At 40.7% G+C, this 20,268-nt stretch overlaps 1 protein-coding gene across 1 annotated transcript; it reads left to right on the forward strand.

The window, feature by feature from the left end:
• Positions 1-1,607: 1,607 nt before the first annotated feature.
• axin1 (axin 1) lies at positions 1,608-19,314 on the forward strand (the record flags this gene model as incomplete). The annotated part of the gene is made up of 11 exons (XM_079253295.1): positions 1,608-1,738; positions 4,733-5,704; positions 10,851-10,991; positions 11,774-11,870; positions 13,014-13,151; positions 15,310-15,839; positions 15,948-16,109; positions 16,288-16,536; positions 16,664-16,771; positions 18,844-18,993; positions 19,188-19,314. The coding sequence occupies exons 2-11, from the start codon at positions 4,809-4,811 to the stop codon at positions 19,312-19,314; spliced, it is 2,598 nt and encodes an 865-aa protein (XP_079109421.1). The 5' UTR covers positions 1,608-1,738; positions 4,733-4,808.
• Positions 19,315-20,268: the final 954 nt, after the last annotated feature.

The following is a 20,268-nucleotide window of genomic DNA, read 5'->3' on the forward strand; positions in this document are numbered from 1 at the left end:
CCATCATAAGATTATAAGTTTGCTGCATATGAGATGTAGGACTCCAGTCTGCTCTTTTACTGGCCTGAGTCCACAGTTATCATTTTATTTTGGCAAAGAAATGCAATCTCCTCACTGTATTGAACCATTTCCATTTGTCTTTTTGGCAGTTGGTTGTCATTGCTGCTTTGGAGCTTGGCTTGGCCAAACATACTAAGATGAGGACAGTTTCTATGCCCTCTAGCAGTGAGCACACATGACCTTACACAGAAGTCCATCTACAGAAATGTTCAAGTGAAATGCAAACTTCTTTATTTTAATTGTACTTTAGTATACTGCTTTAGTAAATTAGTTACTTCCCACAAATGTGATTACAAACTCAGACATACGCTGCATTTAATTTAACTCGGGAATTCATGACTCACAGCTGGGAATGGTGTCACATGCATGTATTCCAGTTACAAGTCGGAAAGCTAGGAGCATGGACTCATTGTTCAGCTCACTGATCGGATTAGCAATACAAGACGAAATATTAAAGTATGTTTCTGCTAATATAAATGCTGTAACAGTCATAGAGTAGAGGTTTGACATGTTCACCTGACTTAACAAGATACTGACACTCACTGTTTATGTCAATAAACAGTTTATTGATGCAGCTGTTCCCAACTTTTTTATGTCAGAAGCAAAGATGTTGAGCTTCCTCTCACTCTTATTCAGGAATCTGAATTCTTGGGGAGCTTTCCAGTTATTTGTTCCCCCATGGGAACTGAATATTTCATTGAATTCAATACTGCAGTTTCAGACCTCTGGATAGGATATAATGTAAATAGTCTGGTTGTACAACTAAAATCAAGATAAAGTTTTTTTCTGCTCTTGAGACCATTGATGCTAAACCTCAACTTATACTTTACTTATATACTTATACTGTACCTAAAATTTGACTTTAACTGTTTATTTAGTAGTGTTAGTAGTTACCATGCAATGCAGGATCTTCCCTAGTAAAACAATTGTTGAGAAGAAAATGTCAGCTTTTCCTTTTTTGCTATACTTTTTTTTTTTTTTTTTAAAGTAACCTTTACATGTGCTATTTTTTCCTCATCTGTGCTCCTGTTGGTCCCATTTGACTTTCTAAATTTACCCTTGTTCCCACAAGTTATGAAACAGCTACACACCCCAAACTAAATTCTTGAAGATAATTTAACAAAGACAATCAAAGAAAAGATGTAGCAGAGGTGCATTATGGATAATGTGGGATCCAGGCCAGCATTTATTAAGCTTGAACCTGTTTGGACCAGTAAATTAACTACAACTCTGCTGTATCAGTTTTGTTCTCAAAATCCGATATATGAGGGCAGCAAGTCAGACATGATGCACATATATTTACTAGGGAGTTTTAGCTTTTGGCTCTGATTGTTGACCTGATCTGATTTCTTTCTAAATGAAAATATTAAAGTACTTTAACTCTTAGGCAGTGTTTCACTGAGGCAGAGAGAGGTGGAGGAGAGGAAACCACATAAGGTAAATCATAATAACAGGCAGTTTGTGTAGTGAACGGGCGAGGCGCTGTGCATCATCATCATCATCAGCTGTGAAGCTTCAGCTTCGCACAGTCAGTAAAGAGACAGCCATGGAGAGGTGGAGAGCGGACTGTCTTTGTTATTTTTAAAGTCCTGCACTTCGGAACTATGACACTGTTTGCTGTGACTTGTGTCGGCCCGACTGTCCGATGCACCAGAAAGCAGCCGGAACATTTCCACCGGTTAAGTATATGTCACTTTTTTTCTCCTCCCACCCCCCTGCTCATAGATTGGGATTGCGGTAGTCGGGAAATAGATCATCGCTTTGCTGCGTGGAAATGTGTTCGGGAATCGGTGCGGGGTTCCCGCTGCGTTCCTCTGACGGCGCGGGGAAACGCTCGCGCTCGTGTCGAATTCCGCTTAGTTTTCGCAGCTGTTCGCTCATAAAACACGGATGTTAATAGTGTGACAAAGTTGTGCACTTGTCGATCGGTTACTGAAAGGCCTGGCTGCGTGTGTGTGTGTGTGTGTGTGTGAGTGTGTGTGTATATGGAGTTTGTTTCTAGCTCCCCTCCCCCACTCTCTGCTGCTGTTCCGCTCATTCTGGAGAGGCCAAGACATGAATCTGATGAGAGGCTCACTTCAAAAGATACAGTTTCAGAGAGAGAGAGGGAGGGGAGGCAGAGAACATGTCCAGAACCCGGCTCGCGCCTGGTTCCTCACACAGCTGTGATGGCAGAATGAGCCCCGCTGCACGAGCGTCTCGTGCCGATGCTCCATCCTCTCACATCATCCTGCAGTGACGCATCTCTCCCCCCAATATGATTAGTTTCACAGCATTTTAACTTCAGCTGAACGGTTTCATACACTTCTTGTACGATTGTGATTTTCTTTTTTAATTTCTGCACATCCGGCTGCATGCACGGTGCACGTGCTGCTCACACTTCAGGACTGTGCAGCAGATGAGCACCGCTGCCAGTTTTGTCTTTACAGCCTCATTGTTCAATCAGGGTAATGATTTTTATCTGTATTGGACCAGACAGAGAGTGGGTGTGCCCTAAAGGGAGAGGTGCTGGCAACCATTAAAAAGATTTCTCATAAAAAAAAAAAAAAAAAAAAAAATCACAGCTTGAGTAAACCCTGCTGCCTGCTGTAAAATCTTTTTTTTTCATTCCCTAGCATTCATTTTTTTAATCCTATTAGACTCAACAAGTGCTCATACCTATAAATAGGAAAGTCATTTTGACCAAAAAAAATGTAAAATGAAGTCAGGGTTGTGTGCTCAGCTTTCTGTTTTTTTCCCCCACTAGGATTTGAATCTGGCAGCAGCTGTCAAGAAATAGTGGTTTCTGTGTGAATTTAAACAGTCAGCTGTTGCTATATTAGACCTAAAATTAAATTTTGACACTGCATCTGGGAAGCTTAGTCATATAAGCTGTACAGAAGAAAATGCTTTGAATATACAAGGAGCAAAAATATGTCCTTGATAAATTCTTTCTCCTAATATCTTCATCACTGCGCAGCTGATATTGCCTTAATAGTAACAGCTGGGGAATTAATTAAAATTCTAATATGGCAAGAGGATCAATACGGTAGCCAATCATTTAAAGCAATGCTCCTGTCAGCTAATAGTGAAGAGACTTAAGGCTGCTCCATTTTTGAACTGGTGCTGCAAACCCCAAGTGAATTCATCATGATGATGCTAATACTGATTCAGATGTAGCTGGAATAGCTGTGTGAAGTAATGATATGCCCTGTGCATATGAATCAGTAGGTTATTACTGAGGACATTAATACTACACCATATCCATGCTGCTGTCAAATATAAGAATGCCTGTGGACTATAAAACCACATTGGAAAAGCGTAATGAGCTTAGATTTAATCTTCTGCTCAGGTTTGCAGATGTTTCGCAGAATATATCCCCGCTGTATAAAAGGTCTTCCAGATTATTCTTACATTTTCACATTTCTGGGGGTATTTGCTTGATAATGGTAATTTTTAAAAAAATCTTATTCATTCAAACATCCGTGTATGAACAGAAATGCAGCTGCCAAAGAGAGTGAGTAAATATTCCCATTAAAATTTATGTAAAAATGCTGACTTTGGAAACCATTTGCTGCATTGAAAAGTAAACAGATTTATCTTCAGTCCTTAAAGTTGTTTTGTCAATTACCTTTTTCAATGATTAGGTAGAAGTAGGCTGTGTTAAACACGTTATCGAGAAGCTCACTCACTTGCTGTGTTTTGCACCAGATCTCGAGGCAGTGTCTGCAGAATCAAACCAGTAACCTATGCGCCAGACATGCTCACAGTGCTGGGAATTCAACAAGAGATGACAGCAATGTGCAGACTCCCTGTGATTTCCTTAAAAAAGTCACCTGTTTTATTTTCATATTTAATATAAGCCCACTTGGATATTACCCAGTTACAATAGTCATGAAATGAACATGAAGTCAGCACCATGTCCAGTCTCCTCTCTGATTCAGAGTCACACAGCTCCTCTGGGTATTACATTGTAAATTTCTGGCTTGTATTTGAGTTGTTAAATTATTGCATATTAAAAAAAAACAATTCTGGTTGACAGCAATTTGAGATTGAGATGTGTGTGTTAGTGTTGTTGCAATGTTTGATTTCTGTTTTAATCAATTTACATATTTACAGAATAACACAGGCAAAATAAACCTGAAAAGTCTTTCCCTGTGTGAGTCTGAGTCAGAAGATCTGAGTCTGATCCATTCAATATAACATTGATTTTTATCTATGTATTTATTTATTTATATATATATATATATACAGATAAAATTAGTTATAATTACAAAAGAATAAGCATTTTAAGCAAGGGTATACACTGTGAAAAGGTAGCAGGGAAAAGAAGGACCTAAGATTTAGTGTCTTTATATCCAGCCTTTTTGTTCTGATACACTTAGCGTTTCCTTACACATCAGTCTGTTGCTGTCATTTAAAGAGACTTTGACCTCTAAACTTGGAAATGATCCATTTCTATCAGTCTTAACTTCTGCCAAAGCCACCCTGATGTGAGAGGAACTGGCCAGCATGAAATGAAAATATGCTTGCAGCAAGCTTAATAGGTCATCCTGACATCTTCAGAGGACATTTGTACCTCTGCTGATCTTTTTAATTTCTTCTACAGTGGCACGACAGTCATGACATGGTTAGCAATGCTCTGCTTCCCAGTGATGTGAGCTGCATCTCATTATGTTTTCCTCCCTTGCAGGAGTTTTTTCGCAGCGGCATAAGTAGAATTCTGGATCGAGTGGTCGTGCGTTGTGGGCTGTACGGGGACGTGGCATATGGATGCCGGGAGTATGAGCATAAGCGACAAGAGGGGCTACATAGCAGACCTGGGAGGCAGCTTTACGGAGGACGCTCCCAGACCTCCAGTCCCTGGGGAAGAGGGAGAGCTGGTTTGCAGTGATGGCCGCCAGCACAGCTGCCTCAGCTTCTCCTTGAAGAATGAGAGCCTTAAATGTGACGCGTCTGTGGCGACGCCCAGGCGATCTGACTTGGATCTGGGTTACGAGCCAGAGGGCAGCGCTTCACCAACACCACCCTACTTAAAATGGGCAGAGTCTCTTCACTCCCTCCTGGATGACCAGGATGGCATCCATCTGTTTAGGAAGTTCCTCAAGCAGGAGGAGTGCGCAGACATGTTGGACTTCTGGTTTGCTTGCAGCGGCTTTCGCAAACTCGAAGGTAATGAGGGAAACGAGGAGAAGAAGGTCAAACTAGCGAAAGCCATCTATAAGAAGTACATCCTGGACAACAATGGCATTGTCTCCAGACAGATCAAACCAGCCACCAAGTCCTTTATCAAAGACTGTTTGATGAGGCTGCACATTGATCCGGCAATGTTTGACCAGTCTCAGACTGAGATACAGACTATAATGGAGGAAAACACCTATCCGCTCTTCCTAAAGTCCGACATTTATTTGGAATACACGCGGACCGGAGGAGAGAGCCCCAAGCTGTACAGCGACCAGAGCTCCGTTTCCGCAAATGGAAAGGGACTATCAAGTTATTTACCGACTTTAAACGAATATGAGGAATGGAGATGCGACCAAGGGGCAGAGGAGCCGTCTGAGTGCGACCCCACACCAAGCAGCCAGCTCACTCAGAAACTCTTAATGGAGACGGTGCCGCAGCGAGTTGCCAGCAGCTCGAGATTTCAGGACCGTCACGAGTACAGGTAAATCCTCCCAGCAATCTATAAAAGCTTCACCTCAGCTCAAGTTGCACAGCTTTTCTCTGCAAACTGCTGAATTAGAAATAAACCCGTAACCCCACACCAGCATGAGCGCTGCCGTAGAGATTGAGATGAAAACAGAATGGGAGTGTTGCACCAGAGACAGCAGAGATGATGCCGTGTGAAGTCAAACGTCTGAACCTCAGGTGGTGAGGAAGTGTCAGAAGTTAAAGAGGCTACTTTACCTGCTGTGTGGAGGTTGGAGGAGAGATCGTTATTTCTTTTGTGTAAGCACTCTGGGAGTTGTGTTTTCCCACTGGACTGGCTTTTGTTGGAAAGGACTTGTGAATGATTTAACAAAATGATTTACCTTTCTTTTTCCTTTTTCTTCATATTTGTAGGCATTGTTTTTAGGAAAATAAACAATTAGCTGATCAGTATTAATAAGTAGTTTTTATAAGTGTGCTTGTTCATTGGTGCTACCGAGCTGGATTGAGCGGTATCTATCTCTCAGCTGCATCTTAAAGACTGACTTATCTTCCCCTTGAGACTTTTTAACCTAACTAGGACTGCTTTGCATAATTTATATCCTTGCTAACTTCAGCCAAACAGATTAAAGTGCTTTTGGATGCTGACTTTTAACATATTCAGTTTCATTCATTCCAATCAGTCCAGCTTCATGAATTAGATTTTAATTGACCTGTTTACATGTTTAACTGTTCCAAGCTCAACAAACCTGCAGAATATCATCTCAACTCTTGACTTGAAACTACTCTAAGCTATTTGACAGGGCTTTCTGGCACTAACTGAAAAGATGAAAGATGAAAATGACACTTGCTAATGATCTGTGTTGATCAGGACAGGCTTTCAGGTAAATAAAATAAACTGGATATCACATTTCTGGGCTAGATGTCTATCCAGTTTCTTAAGGAGTTAAAAAAAAAAGGATTAAATTACTGGCAGAGATATTAAACCACGGAGATGATTCAGTTAGTGTTTTTAGATATTTATGGTACAACTTAATTTTCATTTGAACTTCATTTTCACGTCTTCAACATTTCTCAACTTCATTAACTATTTACAGTGGAGATGCAGCTTGAGTCTGCAGCACAGCACTGTGAAACTTGATCTGGTGCATGTACAACACTCAGCTGAGTTTTTAAGTTCCTACAAGATTTTATTCTTTATTAAAAAAAAAAAGATTTTTTTTAAGTACATGAAATCCTGTTACTCATATATGATATCAAATAGCTGGCATGTTGCTCAGGTCCACCTATAGTATTAATTTCATTGTTATGAGATTTAGCTGCTTTAGCTTCAGGATCCTGATATCCAAACTCATCGCTATGTTTACACGGACAAATATTGAAATAAATCAATCAGATAGCTGACATTATTCCATGGATAATAGATAAAGTGATTCTGGTCAGATGTTCATTCACAAGAAGGAATGATTTATCGTGATCGTAATGTTTTGACATGCACAAAGTGCGGTAATTCAGAAGATGATGGGTTTTTTTGTATATTATTTTGAACCCCTTGACCATTGACATGCTTCATAATCCTTAACTCTTCCAGTTTCCAACCAAAATATTTTCTTTGCTACATTGCAGTTCCGTTTTTCCAATTTTTACCCAAAATTCATGACATCACTTCACCCCCTCTTGGTTCAAGCATGCGCTGAAACAACATATACCACAAACACAGAATGAGCATATACATGGTTAGTTTCTTCTTGCTGATATGATCATGAAAAGGTTTAAAATGTCCCTCACTATCAGATTAAAACATTTGGTTTAATTGATCAGGCTTTCACTGAGACAAAAAAAAATGATGACAAAGATATTCTAAAAGGAAAAATATGGGATTTAGTGGAAGTTCGTTTTTCAATAAACTGGCAGAGCAAGTGAACAAGTAAAGGCAAAGAAGGCAGAAAGAGATGAATGGTGTACGGGTCATTATGTTGCCAATATTAAATGTACTACACATGATTGCAGTTTGATGGAATATTTCAGTAATATTTTCTGTTTTGAACCCTCTGAGTATCCAGACCAGTACGTGGATTCATGCTTGTTTTAAATTCTGCACAGGAAATTCTAGTTTTGCTAAATAAACCTCTTGAAAGTGGGAATGTTACATGTATTTGGAAATGAAAGTGTAGCAATGAGAAATAGGATGAAAACAGAAGTCAGTTCTTTCTCCTACAACCAAAACTACTGACTGCAAATGAACTTGTAAATCTTGTTATGTAAAAAGATTGCATCTTTAACAGAGAATTAAGGATAATTCGAATTGAGGAGTCCAGCTGTGGCAGGCATAATCTTAATGTGATGGCAGCTTTTTTTTTTTTTTTTTTTTAATTCCCTGTAATGGTTGTCTGCAGCAGAATAATTTCAATTTCCTCTTGATGAGACACTGCAGAAAGACGTTCCCATATTTGACCTCTCTTTTTGCAGCACCAGTGTTATGATGAGGGACAGGAATTCACATCAGCTGACAGACAGACAATACCTTCCAGATAAAACCCTGTCTGTGACAAAAACACCCTGCACAGTGCTGCACTCTGTAGCAGACACAGAACAAATCCTGATTTTGGTCTATTAAAATACAATCATCGGACGGAAATCAGATCTTCCACGGCCTTTGCAGCTTGCACACTTCAGCTAGTTTTTCCTGCTCGGCTCGCTTGTTGAGTCTCATCTCATTCTCCAGCGTGGCCTTGTAACTTTTAGAGTTGATATCTGCAAAATGCAAATGCTTGTTTGCACAAGTAAGATTTTTGAAAACATAACCAAAGGCACTTTTGTTAGAGATCAGTGCTTGAAATCTTCTCTGAAATGTAGGCCAAAAGAAAAGAAGGGGAAAAAAAAAGGGCATACACCACAGGCATTTCAGCCATGTGCATGTGAAGATCTGCTTGGCAAACAATAAAGAACATGTTAAAATTTGCGTGAGGCAGAGTTTTGTGCTTATTTTCACATCATTATTTTAGCAATCAAGCATTTGGCTGGAATTACAAAAAGACGCGCTTCATTTTTAAATAGCCTCTTAGCATCGCCCTGTGGGCTTTTGTGAGACTAAATTTTACAACAGTTGTCAGATCCCTTCAGAGACAGGCAACAGAAGACATTAAATAGTCTTTCAGATCAGCTTGGAGAAATGAAGTGACTTGAAAGAGAATGGCCTTTATAGTCATTAATGTTTGGGGAGAGTTTTGAAACGAGAACAGCTCAGTTTTGTTCTTATTCTAGAGGGGGACGTAACTTTCAAAGGCTACATTTCATTTTTTGGTGACTTTAAAGTTGTTGTTGCCTTTGAGTAATTTTAACACTCAAACAGTCTTTTTGTAAGAGGGAATTTGAGACATACTTTGAGTAACCATAAATTAACTTTTGAGATTTTTATTACTAAAAATCTTTGGAGTGACAACGGAAAAAGTTGAGGGCAATATTTCTACTGGACTACATGTAAACATAATGTCTCTCCACTAGCCTTTTGATCACTTTGGCAGTCTGTGGCTGCAGGGGTTTTTTTTTTTGTTTTTTTTTTTCATTTTCCTTGAGATAAAAAAAAAAAAAAAAAAGCAGGAAGCAGCTACATACATCTTCTTGAGGACATGAACAACCTGAAACACCTTGTTTATAGTCCTAGTGTTACTGTGAAACTCATCTGCCTTAAATTAGCCCCGTCGTGCCTTAAATAAAGAGAACATCCGGTAGTTTAACATTTGTATTTTACCTTTTTAAACAAGTGAACCGACCAATCAGATGAGACTGGACTTTCAGAGAGGGTTCTTGAAGAAACATCACATAAAACTAAGTGTTTCAGTGAAAAAGTGACGAGCTGTTCCAGAAATGTGCACATCGGAAAAACATTGTACTTTATGACCAATAAATCATGTAAATCTGTCCTATTTAATACAAAACTATAAACCAAAAAAGTTGACATACTATGGGCACTTTAAACACTGACAAGATGTTTATAAACATTGTGTCATTTGTAAATAAGTTACATTTATATTGATGTACTTGAACTTTCATCCAACTACTTAAAAATTGAACCTGTGGCAGCCTGCAATGACCTGGTGATCTGTCCAGGGTGTGCCCTGCCTCTTGCCCCGAAGGCTGCTGGGATAGGCTCCAGCTCCCCGCAACCCTTATTTGGATTAAGCGGGTTCAGAAAATGAATGAATGAATGAACTTGGTGCCTGCTTTTTACGTGGAGTATCTTTCATGTGTATGAGAGTCAATTCTAGTACTTTAATGAACTGGCTGATCTCTGTGTGTCGTGTTGCCTGATCTATATTTGATCAAACAACCGCATTAGAGCTTCCTTTTGACCTTGCTGTTTTTATTCACATGAAAAATGTTGCCATATTCACCACAATCCCAACTGTATTTTTACACGGATGCCTCCTCTTTACCAACCTGCCGCCGTAATCATCCGCAGTTGAATGTTGATGCTAATGAAGATCAGTCGGTCACAAAGGTTTAATTTGAACTCTTGGTGCCTCTGCATGCCAAGCAGGCAGAAAGCTCACGGTAAAGGCTTCAGGGAATTCCAATTTGAATAAAGAATAATGATGCCTACCATCCATAATTCATGTATACAAAGCCCTTTCAGAAGTGTGTTCTGCAAAGTCACTGGCTGTGAATGGTGTTAAATGAAGTCTCTCCATCTTTCTGAAGACCGTTCTTCCACATGAGGAGGACGGTTATATTTCTGTGTGCTATTTCTGGATTGAATTTTCTGTGCTGAAATGAATAAATGTCTGTTTATTTAAGTTAGGCCAACAGAAAGGAGTCAGGGAACTAGACACGAGAATACATACTGACCAGTTGATGCACTTAGAGATAGTAATTAAGTTGTGTGCACCATTTATCAAGAATGTATCCACCTAATTGTTTGCATTGGCCAAAAAGCATTAAGGACTTATTTGTTGCTCAGGGCCCAGCATTATCAAGCACTATTTCACCTATATTCAGTCTCATTGGAAAAAAGACATTTGGTAAATTTGATCATTTTCTGCTACATCCAAGCTGTGAACTGTTGTTTTTTTTGTGTGTTTTTTATTTTACATTATGACTTATTTCTGTGCATAAAATTGATTTTCAGCATTTTCTGTGTTTGTTCTTTTTTTTCCTGCCAGGCATGTGCCATGTCGGGAGCCCGTCAACCCATACTATGTCAACACCGGTCATGTTATGGCTCCGGTCACCAGTGCCAATGATAGTGAGCAGCAGAGCATGTCCAGTGACGCAGACACACTTTCCCTCACAGACAGCAGTGTGTACGTATCAACCCATCACACCAACACCTTTTAAAGACTTTTTTGCATGGAGTTGTTACATCACTACATCAGTCCTTAACTCTAACATTTTGCTTTTAAAGAAAAAGCACATCATTTGGCATCCCCTAAATATTGAGGTGTAATTGGCTGCAGAATTTCACTTTTTAATCCAACTTACCTGCTACAAGGTCTCTAAGAATTTCTCTTAAATGCTGATCTGAAATCCCCAAAATACCTTGCAGCAGCAGCAGCAGCAGAGCAAGAATCCAAAACATAGGTGTTCAGTGATTTGGTTTCATTTAAGCAGAACTTGGATTTCTGCGGCGTGTTAATGAGTCAGTCAGCCTTGTGCTTTTTAAGAAAGATTTGAAAAATGTGTTCCAGTTGCAGAGATTGTGCTGGGGAATTGAGCCAAAGAGCCTTCAAAGCTCGCACAGCTGGACCAAAATGTATTTGAAGCTGAATGGATTAGAGGCTGTTATCAGCTAATTGCTCCAGAGCTTTCAGCAGAGGAGAGTGTGAAACCAGTATGACCAACACCACACAGCATTACAGAACTGGTGCGTGTGATATACACATGTTGCTGTGATCTGAAAGACCACTTGTGGTGTGGCAGAGACACCGTAATCCTGTGAGGATACCCGTCCTGCGGCATGGCATAACCGCAACTTGTTAGGTGTTTGTTTTAGGCAAAAATGCATGAGAAGCTTTTAACTTCAGAGCTGCTTCTGGTGTTTATTCATGAGGATGTTTTATGAAAATGTCTTTGTTGTGAATTCCAGAGATGGGGTTCCACCGTACCGACACCGCAAACAGCATCGCCGGGAGATGCACGAAAGTGCCAAAGCAAATGGGCGAGTGCCACTACCTCATTTTCCAGTGAGTTATTCATGGGTTATTTCCCCTTCCCTCTCACTTTCCGCCTCTACACCTCTCTCCCTCTCCGCAGCTGTCTGTCTCTGCTTATTGTTCCTCTGCTCCATTGTCGGAGATGTGCATATTTAAGCTGTGCTGTGTCGCAGAGCCTGTGATGGAGTATAAGAATAGCTGATGGTGAAAAAGAAGGCTGTCTAAATGCAGCTTGATGCCTTCCTAAGCTGTGTGCGCTGAAGCCTAGCAGACATGAATCCTCCCCTGTGACAGCCTGATGCCTCCATCTGCAGCTCAGGCTGTCTCCTGGTAGGAAAACCCCGGCCCTAATTAGACCTGGGAATAAAGAGTCAAATTAAAACTCCACACATAGCGTCCTATTAGGATGTATGACTTGACTGCATAGTTGAGTGCAAATCCCTTAACCACATCTCTCACATTTTCCTATCCAAACAAAAGAATCGTGACTTCTTTTACTCGAGGAAGAATGTCGGGGTTTGGGAATGTTTAGTTGAATATGTTACTCTGTTTTCTGATCTTTTTTTCTTCTTACTTTTCTTCCCATTAAAACAGTTTCAAATCAGGGATTCACAGCTTTAAATAATTATGATTGTTGCACAGTTTCTTTCTTTTGTCAGTAAAAAAAAAAAAAAAAAGCGCATTAACGGAGGGTTTATTGAAGGAATTAAATGTTTTGTTTAGAATTAGTATTTTTTTTATTGCCATGTTTAGTTTGTTTACATATCTGCTAAAAAAAAATGCAAACTGGGATGAAAAGGGCGTTCTTAAATCTAGTCTGGATTGATGCAGATGTCCTGGCAGACAAAGACATCCTTATTCTGTAAATTATATTTTTATGATGCGGAGACTAACACCACCATCAAGTTGACAGAATTATGTTTGGTTAAATGTCCATGAACAGAAAAAAAAAAGTATTCATTTGTGGTGACATCTTGTTCAGGGCTAATTGACATTTTATCGGTTTGGAAGGTAAATATTAAACACTGTCCATGTTCATGTTTCCCGTTTGTGTTTAAGTTCTTTCATTTGATAACCGACAGGATGTGAGCGGGTCAGGGTGGTAAAATGTGCCCCAAAAAAAAAAAAATCCACAGAGTGCTTACAGCTTGACATTTTTTTGCCCCTTTACAGCGTACAAACCGGATTCCAAGGGATATACACGTGGAGCCGGAAAGGTTTGCCGCAGAGCTTATCAGGAGGCTGGAGGGCGTGCTGAGGGAGCGGGTGGCTGAGGAGAAACTAGAGGAGCGGCTGAAGAGAGTACAACTGGTATGATCTCTTCGTTTTTTTCGTACCAGTTAAGGATTTTTAAAGCACTTTCCTTTCAAGTGCTACGTGGGTAGAAGGAGCAGCTGCTGCAGAGGTTCACATTCAAGAGCGATTCCTTTTGACTCTGTTAAACATAATACAACCGAGGCAGAGCATGAAGGGAACTGGTACACAGATATTACGCTGCGATTCAGAGCTGCTTCCTCTCTGCTGTTCATTCAACACATGTAGTGCACGTGTTATGATCGGTGCCACAGCAGCTAAAAAATATTACAGTCAAAAAGAAAGAAAAAAAATGTTTTGATCTCTTTTTGAATAACATAAAACTTATCAAGAAAAGCTGGTTTCAGCTTCCAAAAGAAGTATGATAGTTCTAAAGATATTGTTTTAAGTCTTAGTCATGTAAATGTTAGTATAAAAGAGTCTTCCTATAACTAATTACTTTTAATAAAACGATAAGCACATGGCTGACTGTAAGTGGACTAATGAAAACCAGGTTGTAGAGCATCAGTAGATGCAAGTGGAGGTTGTTACCAAGCCAGACAGTGAGGTGTACACTTGGCCATCGGACTTTAAAATGTTCAGAAACAAAGGAGACTTAAATCCGTCTGGCCTTAATGAAATCTGCGCGGCCAGCCGTTTGAGTTAAGGGCTAAAAAAGCCCCGTGAATTGTTTGGAGAATTCAGTCTTTGGCCTGTCAGCAGTCTGGCTTTGTCGTTGAATCAGATGGAGCACCTGCACGCTCGGCCACTCGTAAGCCGGGAACAGTGAGCAGCCTGTTTGATGCCTCTTGAACGGCGATGAAAAGGTTACTGTTACCACGGCTGAAATCTCCTTCAGTACACAGTGCCAGGTAGTAAGTCTCTAGGTGGACCATTTACATGGCTGGCCCTGAAAGGAGAGACATAGCCATCACAGAGCTTTAGGTTTGCTTTATGGAAACCTGGAAGGAAGGATTAAATGGCATCTGGAGAACAAAATGTGAGCTTAGATTGTAGCGCTTTAGAAATAATATGAGGTATGATAATAATCCGATTCAAATATCCACCAACATGTTTAGAAAAAAAAAGGATGTGCTCCTTTTTATTGCTGTTTAGAAAAAAAAAATCCACATTCTGCCTTCATGAGGATGTAAAGTACCACATCATTTTGCCACAGCTCTGTCACGCACTCCCTGAATGAAATTATGGCTTCCCTTAATGCAATTTTTGTGAACAGTGGGCCATATGGACATGCAAGCGCAACAGAATGCGGCTTACGTAAGTCAATTATTGGCCAAAAGACTCGTGAGCAGCACAGTCATTGCTTGTCTGAATCAGACTTTTATTGGGTGATAACAAGATAAGAGAGCATGCATTTACTCTGGCACAGTTGTTCCCATCCACCATGTAAGCCAGTTTGCAGAAAGGAGTTTTTTTCTTTTTTCCAAGTGGGGGAAGGGAGAATCATGTCTGGAAAATTTCATTTGTTTTAAAGATGCAAATATTTCTTTATAAACTTGAAGTATCTTTTCAAAAGTTCCAAAATCTAAGAAAGTAGTTTAGGTGATAATTAACATAACTAACATAAATAGTTTGAGATTGGAAGAAAGAAGTCTGTGCTTAAGTCGATTTTATTCCACTTGAGGCTTTGTGTCAGTGAATATTCAGCTCAGATTAATGGAGTGAAACAAATTAGAACCTGACCATTACTAGTTTAGACAGAACCTCCATGATCCGGTGTTGTTTTCCTTTTTCCCTGCTCACACTTCTCTTCTGTCTCTCTGCTTATCAAAACCTATTAGGAATGCGTGCAGCACCCCACCCAGCAAATCCCCCCCGGAGCAGATTGTGTCAGAGCACAATTTTGTCCCAGTCAGTCAGAGCTAAAGCTGGATCGTCTACACTTGTCATGATACAGAGCGGAAAGGTGTTGTGTGCATACTGATACGTTTGCACTACTGGTTCGTCTGTGAACCTCTGCAGTAAGAGGAAGAAGCAGCCCATCAGTGATGCTGTGAAATCCTGCCATCTACTGGTGGGAATAAGTACAACATGTACAACCTTGTGGAATAACCCCACCTGGGTTAAACTGAAATATGGAAATTAGTGCATTAATTAAAGAAATTCTTTAATTTATTTCTTTATTTTTTACATCTTTCTTTGTGTTTTATTGAAGGAGGAGGAAGGTGATGATGTCCACATGACTGTAGCGCCATCATTATCCAGCCACAGGTTTCCCCCTGGTGCTTATTCCCAGAATTACAACCCCCATTACGCTGACATCCCCTACAGCAGTCCTTTTCTCAGAGACGCTCACGAGGAAAACCCTGAGAGCATCTTGGATGACCACGTCCAGCGGGTGATGAAGACACCCGGATGTCAGTCTCCAGGAACAGGCCGCCACTCTCCTAAGTCACGCTCCCCAGACGGTTTCCCGGGAGTCAAAGGGATCTACGAGTCAGGTCAGGGTAAACATCCAACCAGGCACGGTTTCAAAGGAGAGGCCAGCCACCTGTACCACCACAAACACGTGCACCAAATCCATCACACAGCGGTGGGGAAGCCCAAAGAGCACGTCGAAGCAGAAGCTGCCATGCGTGTGCACGGCGGCTCTCCGTGGAGCGCGGAGACGAGCCATTATGGCTCAAAGTCTCGCAGCTATGCAGACGGCATGGGATCCAATCCCTCAGAGCCTGCAGGGTGCAGGTATGGAGCAAACTCATACTTGTTTGTTGCCATATACATCTTAATTCTGCCTTGTGATTTCTTTTTTTTTTTAAATTTATGTTCTTTTTTTCCCTCATCAACAAACAGCAAAAGCGGCTCGCAGTGTAAGAAGGCTTTCAATAAGGGTGAAGAACTGCGGCCCTATGACGTGCCAGCGCCTGCAGAGGAGATGGAGAAAAACCAGAAGATCCTCTTGTGGCTGATGGAAGGACAGAAAGAAATGGTTCAACACAAGAGGAGTCCGTACGGGTCAGTGATTACAGTGGATTCTTATAATGCTATTCGCATTTCCGAAACAAGCAAATGCTTCTTTTACTGCTGCCAGATTTCTCTTCTTACCTTATAAAGACGGATTTTTTGAAATGTGGAGCTCTTAATTAAAATGTGAGTGACTGAGTGGTTTAACTTCGACTCCCTTTAAATATAGCAGCGTCAGTGGGTCCAAGAGGACCACAGGCCATGAGGGATCCCGCCTCAGCTCCGGGGACAGATCAGGAGCCATGCATCCATGCCTCGGCTCTCAGCTGCGCAGCAACGTGCAGCCATCGCACCCTTTCATCCAGGACCCCACCATGCCTCCCAACCCAGCTCCCAGCCCCCTCATCCAGCTGGAGGAAGTCTGCAGACGGCTAGAGGAGGAGAAGATTAAATCTGGAGCCTCACAGCCCAAGCAGAGGTACGAACCCAGGCGGTTTTCTGTAGACTTGGAAGTAGCGCAGTCGTTTTTAGGCCAGAAGGAAACGCATCAGGTCTGCTCCCTGGATCGGTGTGTGTCTAACCACTGGGGTTGTTCGGTCCCTCAGGTATGTGATGGAGGTGATCCAGAGGGGTCGCACGGCAGTCAGGCCTGCACTGTTCCCTCCGCTCAACGTGGTGCCCGCCGTTTCGGACAGCGAGCTCTCCGAGCCCGAGTATGTCCACTGTGCCCCACCTGTAGTGATGTCAGAACCCCCTCCCCCCACCTCAGTTCTTTACATCTGTCTCTGCTGTCTTTTCCACTGTTTCCTATTTGTTGTTTGCAGGATTAGACTCAGAATAAACACAAATGCACAATGATGATAGGACACGACAGGACACGGGTGTCAAACCAAATTTCCAACACGATGAATGAAATTTTCTAACATATGGCCTGTTTTTGAGAAATATTGTTGCTATGGCTACATTCAATGTAAAATATTTATCTTATTGATTCTGAGCAGTGCTTATATAGTTGATTTTTGCACACAGCAGGCAGGCAGACAGTTTCTGTTAGCATGGGGAAAAGGATATTACTCCCCCAACCTTGTCATAAATAAATGATCAGTCTTTGAGCTCTGTTTATTTCCCATGGGAACCAGAAAAGTTAATAATAATAAAAAAATGATCACAGAGGAAATAGCGGTTTGTTTTCTGTGTTCCTGCAGAGGCAGACTAGCTGGAGTATAAAGATCAGATCTGTTTTTTTTTTTTTTTTTAATATATTTGGCGAGAAATGTGTTTCTGTTTGATGCTTGACTGCCTCCTCAGAATGGCGCTAAACAGATGAAGAGAGGAGGAGAAATGTGTTAGAGAAAGATGAAAGACGGTTTTCACTGCAGCCCCAGAGGGTGAATCCTCCCATCAGGGCTGAGTTAGCTGCACTTACTGACCGAAACTTGCAGAGCCTCAGATCTCAGAAGATAACCGTCAGGCTGGAATTTGGTTGGGATTGTTTGGCAGTAAAGCAAAGTAACGTCATAACAACACAGCTGCAAGGTTTATTTTTTCCATTGTATTGATTCGGAGCAGTGCTTTTCAAAGTCTTGGATGTGTGTATCACTGCTGAAAGGAAGGAGACGAGTATACGCCTTAGTGATGAAAACTAGCCGTACGTTACTTCAGCTCTGTTTGTTCAGACGATGTTTGGACAAAAATTTTTTAGCAAACTGATTTTTAAGTGTATTTATTCCACCTTATTTTTGGCCATGATATCTCTGGTAGTTCTGAGTCTGAATCTGTAGATGTGCAGGATGTCAGCGTGTTATAGAGGAGGATTTGTGAAGCAAAAAAAGGTGATTGGGCATCACTTTTTGTGCCTTACATGCTGCCATCTGAGAAGAAAAATGGATAAATGCTGTCTGAACAGACACACATTTAAATATATTTATAATTGATATAGTTTGCCTGTGAATTCTGGCCTTGATATATTATTACTCAACAGCATGCCTCTGAAAAATAAAAAAATTTCGGTTTATATTTTTTAATTAAACTGTTTTTTTCCTAACCTGTAGTCACTCATTTAAAATGATAAGTTACCAATAGCTCCTTAGAAAATAACAGTTTCTAGCTTTTCTTAATGATTATTTTCCCTCTTCATTAATAATGGTGGTTTATTATATGTTGTTGGAAAGCCATCACATTTACAAGATGTAACACTGTAGCAACACAGCTAAACATGTGGGTAGTGCCCCAAAAAACACTCACACCCTACATTTTAGTTGTGGTCTGGACTGACAGCAGGCCGTTTCATCCTCTCCAGTCCCAAGTTGTTCAGATACCCTGCAATGGGCCTGGCTCTGTGGGGGAGACCTTTGTCATCCATCCATTGGAGATATGGGACTGCCACTAGCTCCAGAAATTCATTCTGATGTGCCTATCGTCTAGGTGCCAGCCATATATCTGTGACTGATACGAGCACCAGTTGAAGCAGTCAGATGAGAAAACCAGTAGGGGAATGTGGGAGGTGGGGGGTGGTCCACATTTCAGGTCCAGGTCCTCATTTCTCACGATGTCCATTCATCTCGTAGAGTTGCTGTTTGTCTGATTTTTACCAGTCTTGCAGCCTCACAAATATACTTCTGTACATTACATGTTTTGTTTTTCTTTTACCAATTTTGTTTTTTGTAGTCTGGGACTTTTTGATACTGTTTGAACTCCATAAGCTGTTGAATGTTGTTTGAGAAAAACAAATTAACGCAAGTTTAAAAAAGGTGTGAGACAGAAGTTTTTTGTGTTTCATTTGTAGACATAAATCCACTAAAAAGCAGCCGTGTGAAAACATTACAGTGGCGTACTACTTCTGCGAGGAGCTGATACCGTACAGGACGTCTGTCAAAGGGAGGGTCGTCACGCTGGGCCAGTTCAAAGAACTGCTTACAAAGAAAGGAAATTACAGGTGGGATTTCCGGTGCGAACGGCCGTCACACAGCTCATTTTAGAGTGTTTTAGAGCTCTTATTAGCCGAGGGATGAACTGGGACATTTCACTGCTGATATCCTTCAAAACGAACACTGAACTGGTTTCAGATTTCATAACCTGTAGATAAATTCTCTTTAAGTCAAATAAGCTTCACTTTTTTTTTTTTTCCAGGTATTATTTCAAGAAGGTGAGCGATGAGTTTGACTGTGGGGTGGTGTTTGAAGAAATACGTGAAGACGACGCCATCTTGCCAATCTTTAAGGAGAAGATAATCGGGAAAGTAGAAAAAGTTGATTGAAGCGGACATGAAAGAGGAAAGAGCGAGCGGATTGCGGGCTGAGGAGGAGGGTGAAGGTGATGAGGAAGTGTTTTCAGATGGAGACCAGAGGAAAGTGATGGAAAGTGGAAGATGAAAAGGAGCACAGTGATGGACTGGCAGGACAAAAAGACCTCATTCACTTCTCGGAGTGTAATGTAGCATTGTAAAGTAATGATAGATGGAAAAACAAAAGTGCTACTAAAGCAACATATTTTTGATAAAGATGCTTCAAAGGGTTTCCTTTTTAAAGTAACCGCACTTGTCATTTTTATATGTACTGATGCCAGATGTGTACAGTTTGTGTTAAAGGATAACAAAATTTTATATCTATTTAAGTATTTAAAACACAAATTTTCAATTTTATTACAGCATTGCCCCTGTTGAAAGTGATCAGAATCTTTTTTATAGGGATGATATTTGTTGATTGTTCCTTCTGGACTAATGTTTGTGTTATTTAAAGTGCTTTTAATATTTACAAGAACTGACATTCATCCAGACAACTTGTCCATTGGGTCATAATGTTTGCCACTTGTTATGTCTTGGTGTAAGTTTTCTAAAAAAACAAAAAAAAAACAAAACAAAAAAAAAAAACAGAGCCGTGACTAGCAGAGAAACAGAAATGCAATCCACTGCATCTTTAAAGAAGGGCTTTAGTGAAGCTTGTGGTCCTTTGTCTGGGGAGGTTTTTTTTTTTCCCCCCAAACACAGGTTGAGTCATGTCAGCTGCACTGGGTTTAGTTTCTTCAAGATGTTTTGCTCACATCCAGAAGAGATTCTTTAGTTCTGAGGGAAATGGTGAGCCATTTTAGGTAAAAGGTGCAGCGTTTAATAAGATCAAATGCTCAATGACAGGAAAATATATCATCAAAAACTTGGTCTATATAAGTAATCTAAAAAAAATACAGTAATTACAGAAAACCCAACGCGTTAAAA

This window comes from Telmatherina bonti (assembly GCF_933228915.1).
Source record: "Telmatherina bonti genome assembly, chromosome: 14".
NCBI classification, from domain to species: domain Eukaryota; kingdom Metazoa; phylum Chordata; class Actinopteri; order Atheriniformes; family Telmatherinidae; genus Telmatherina; species Telmatherina bonti.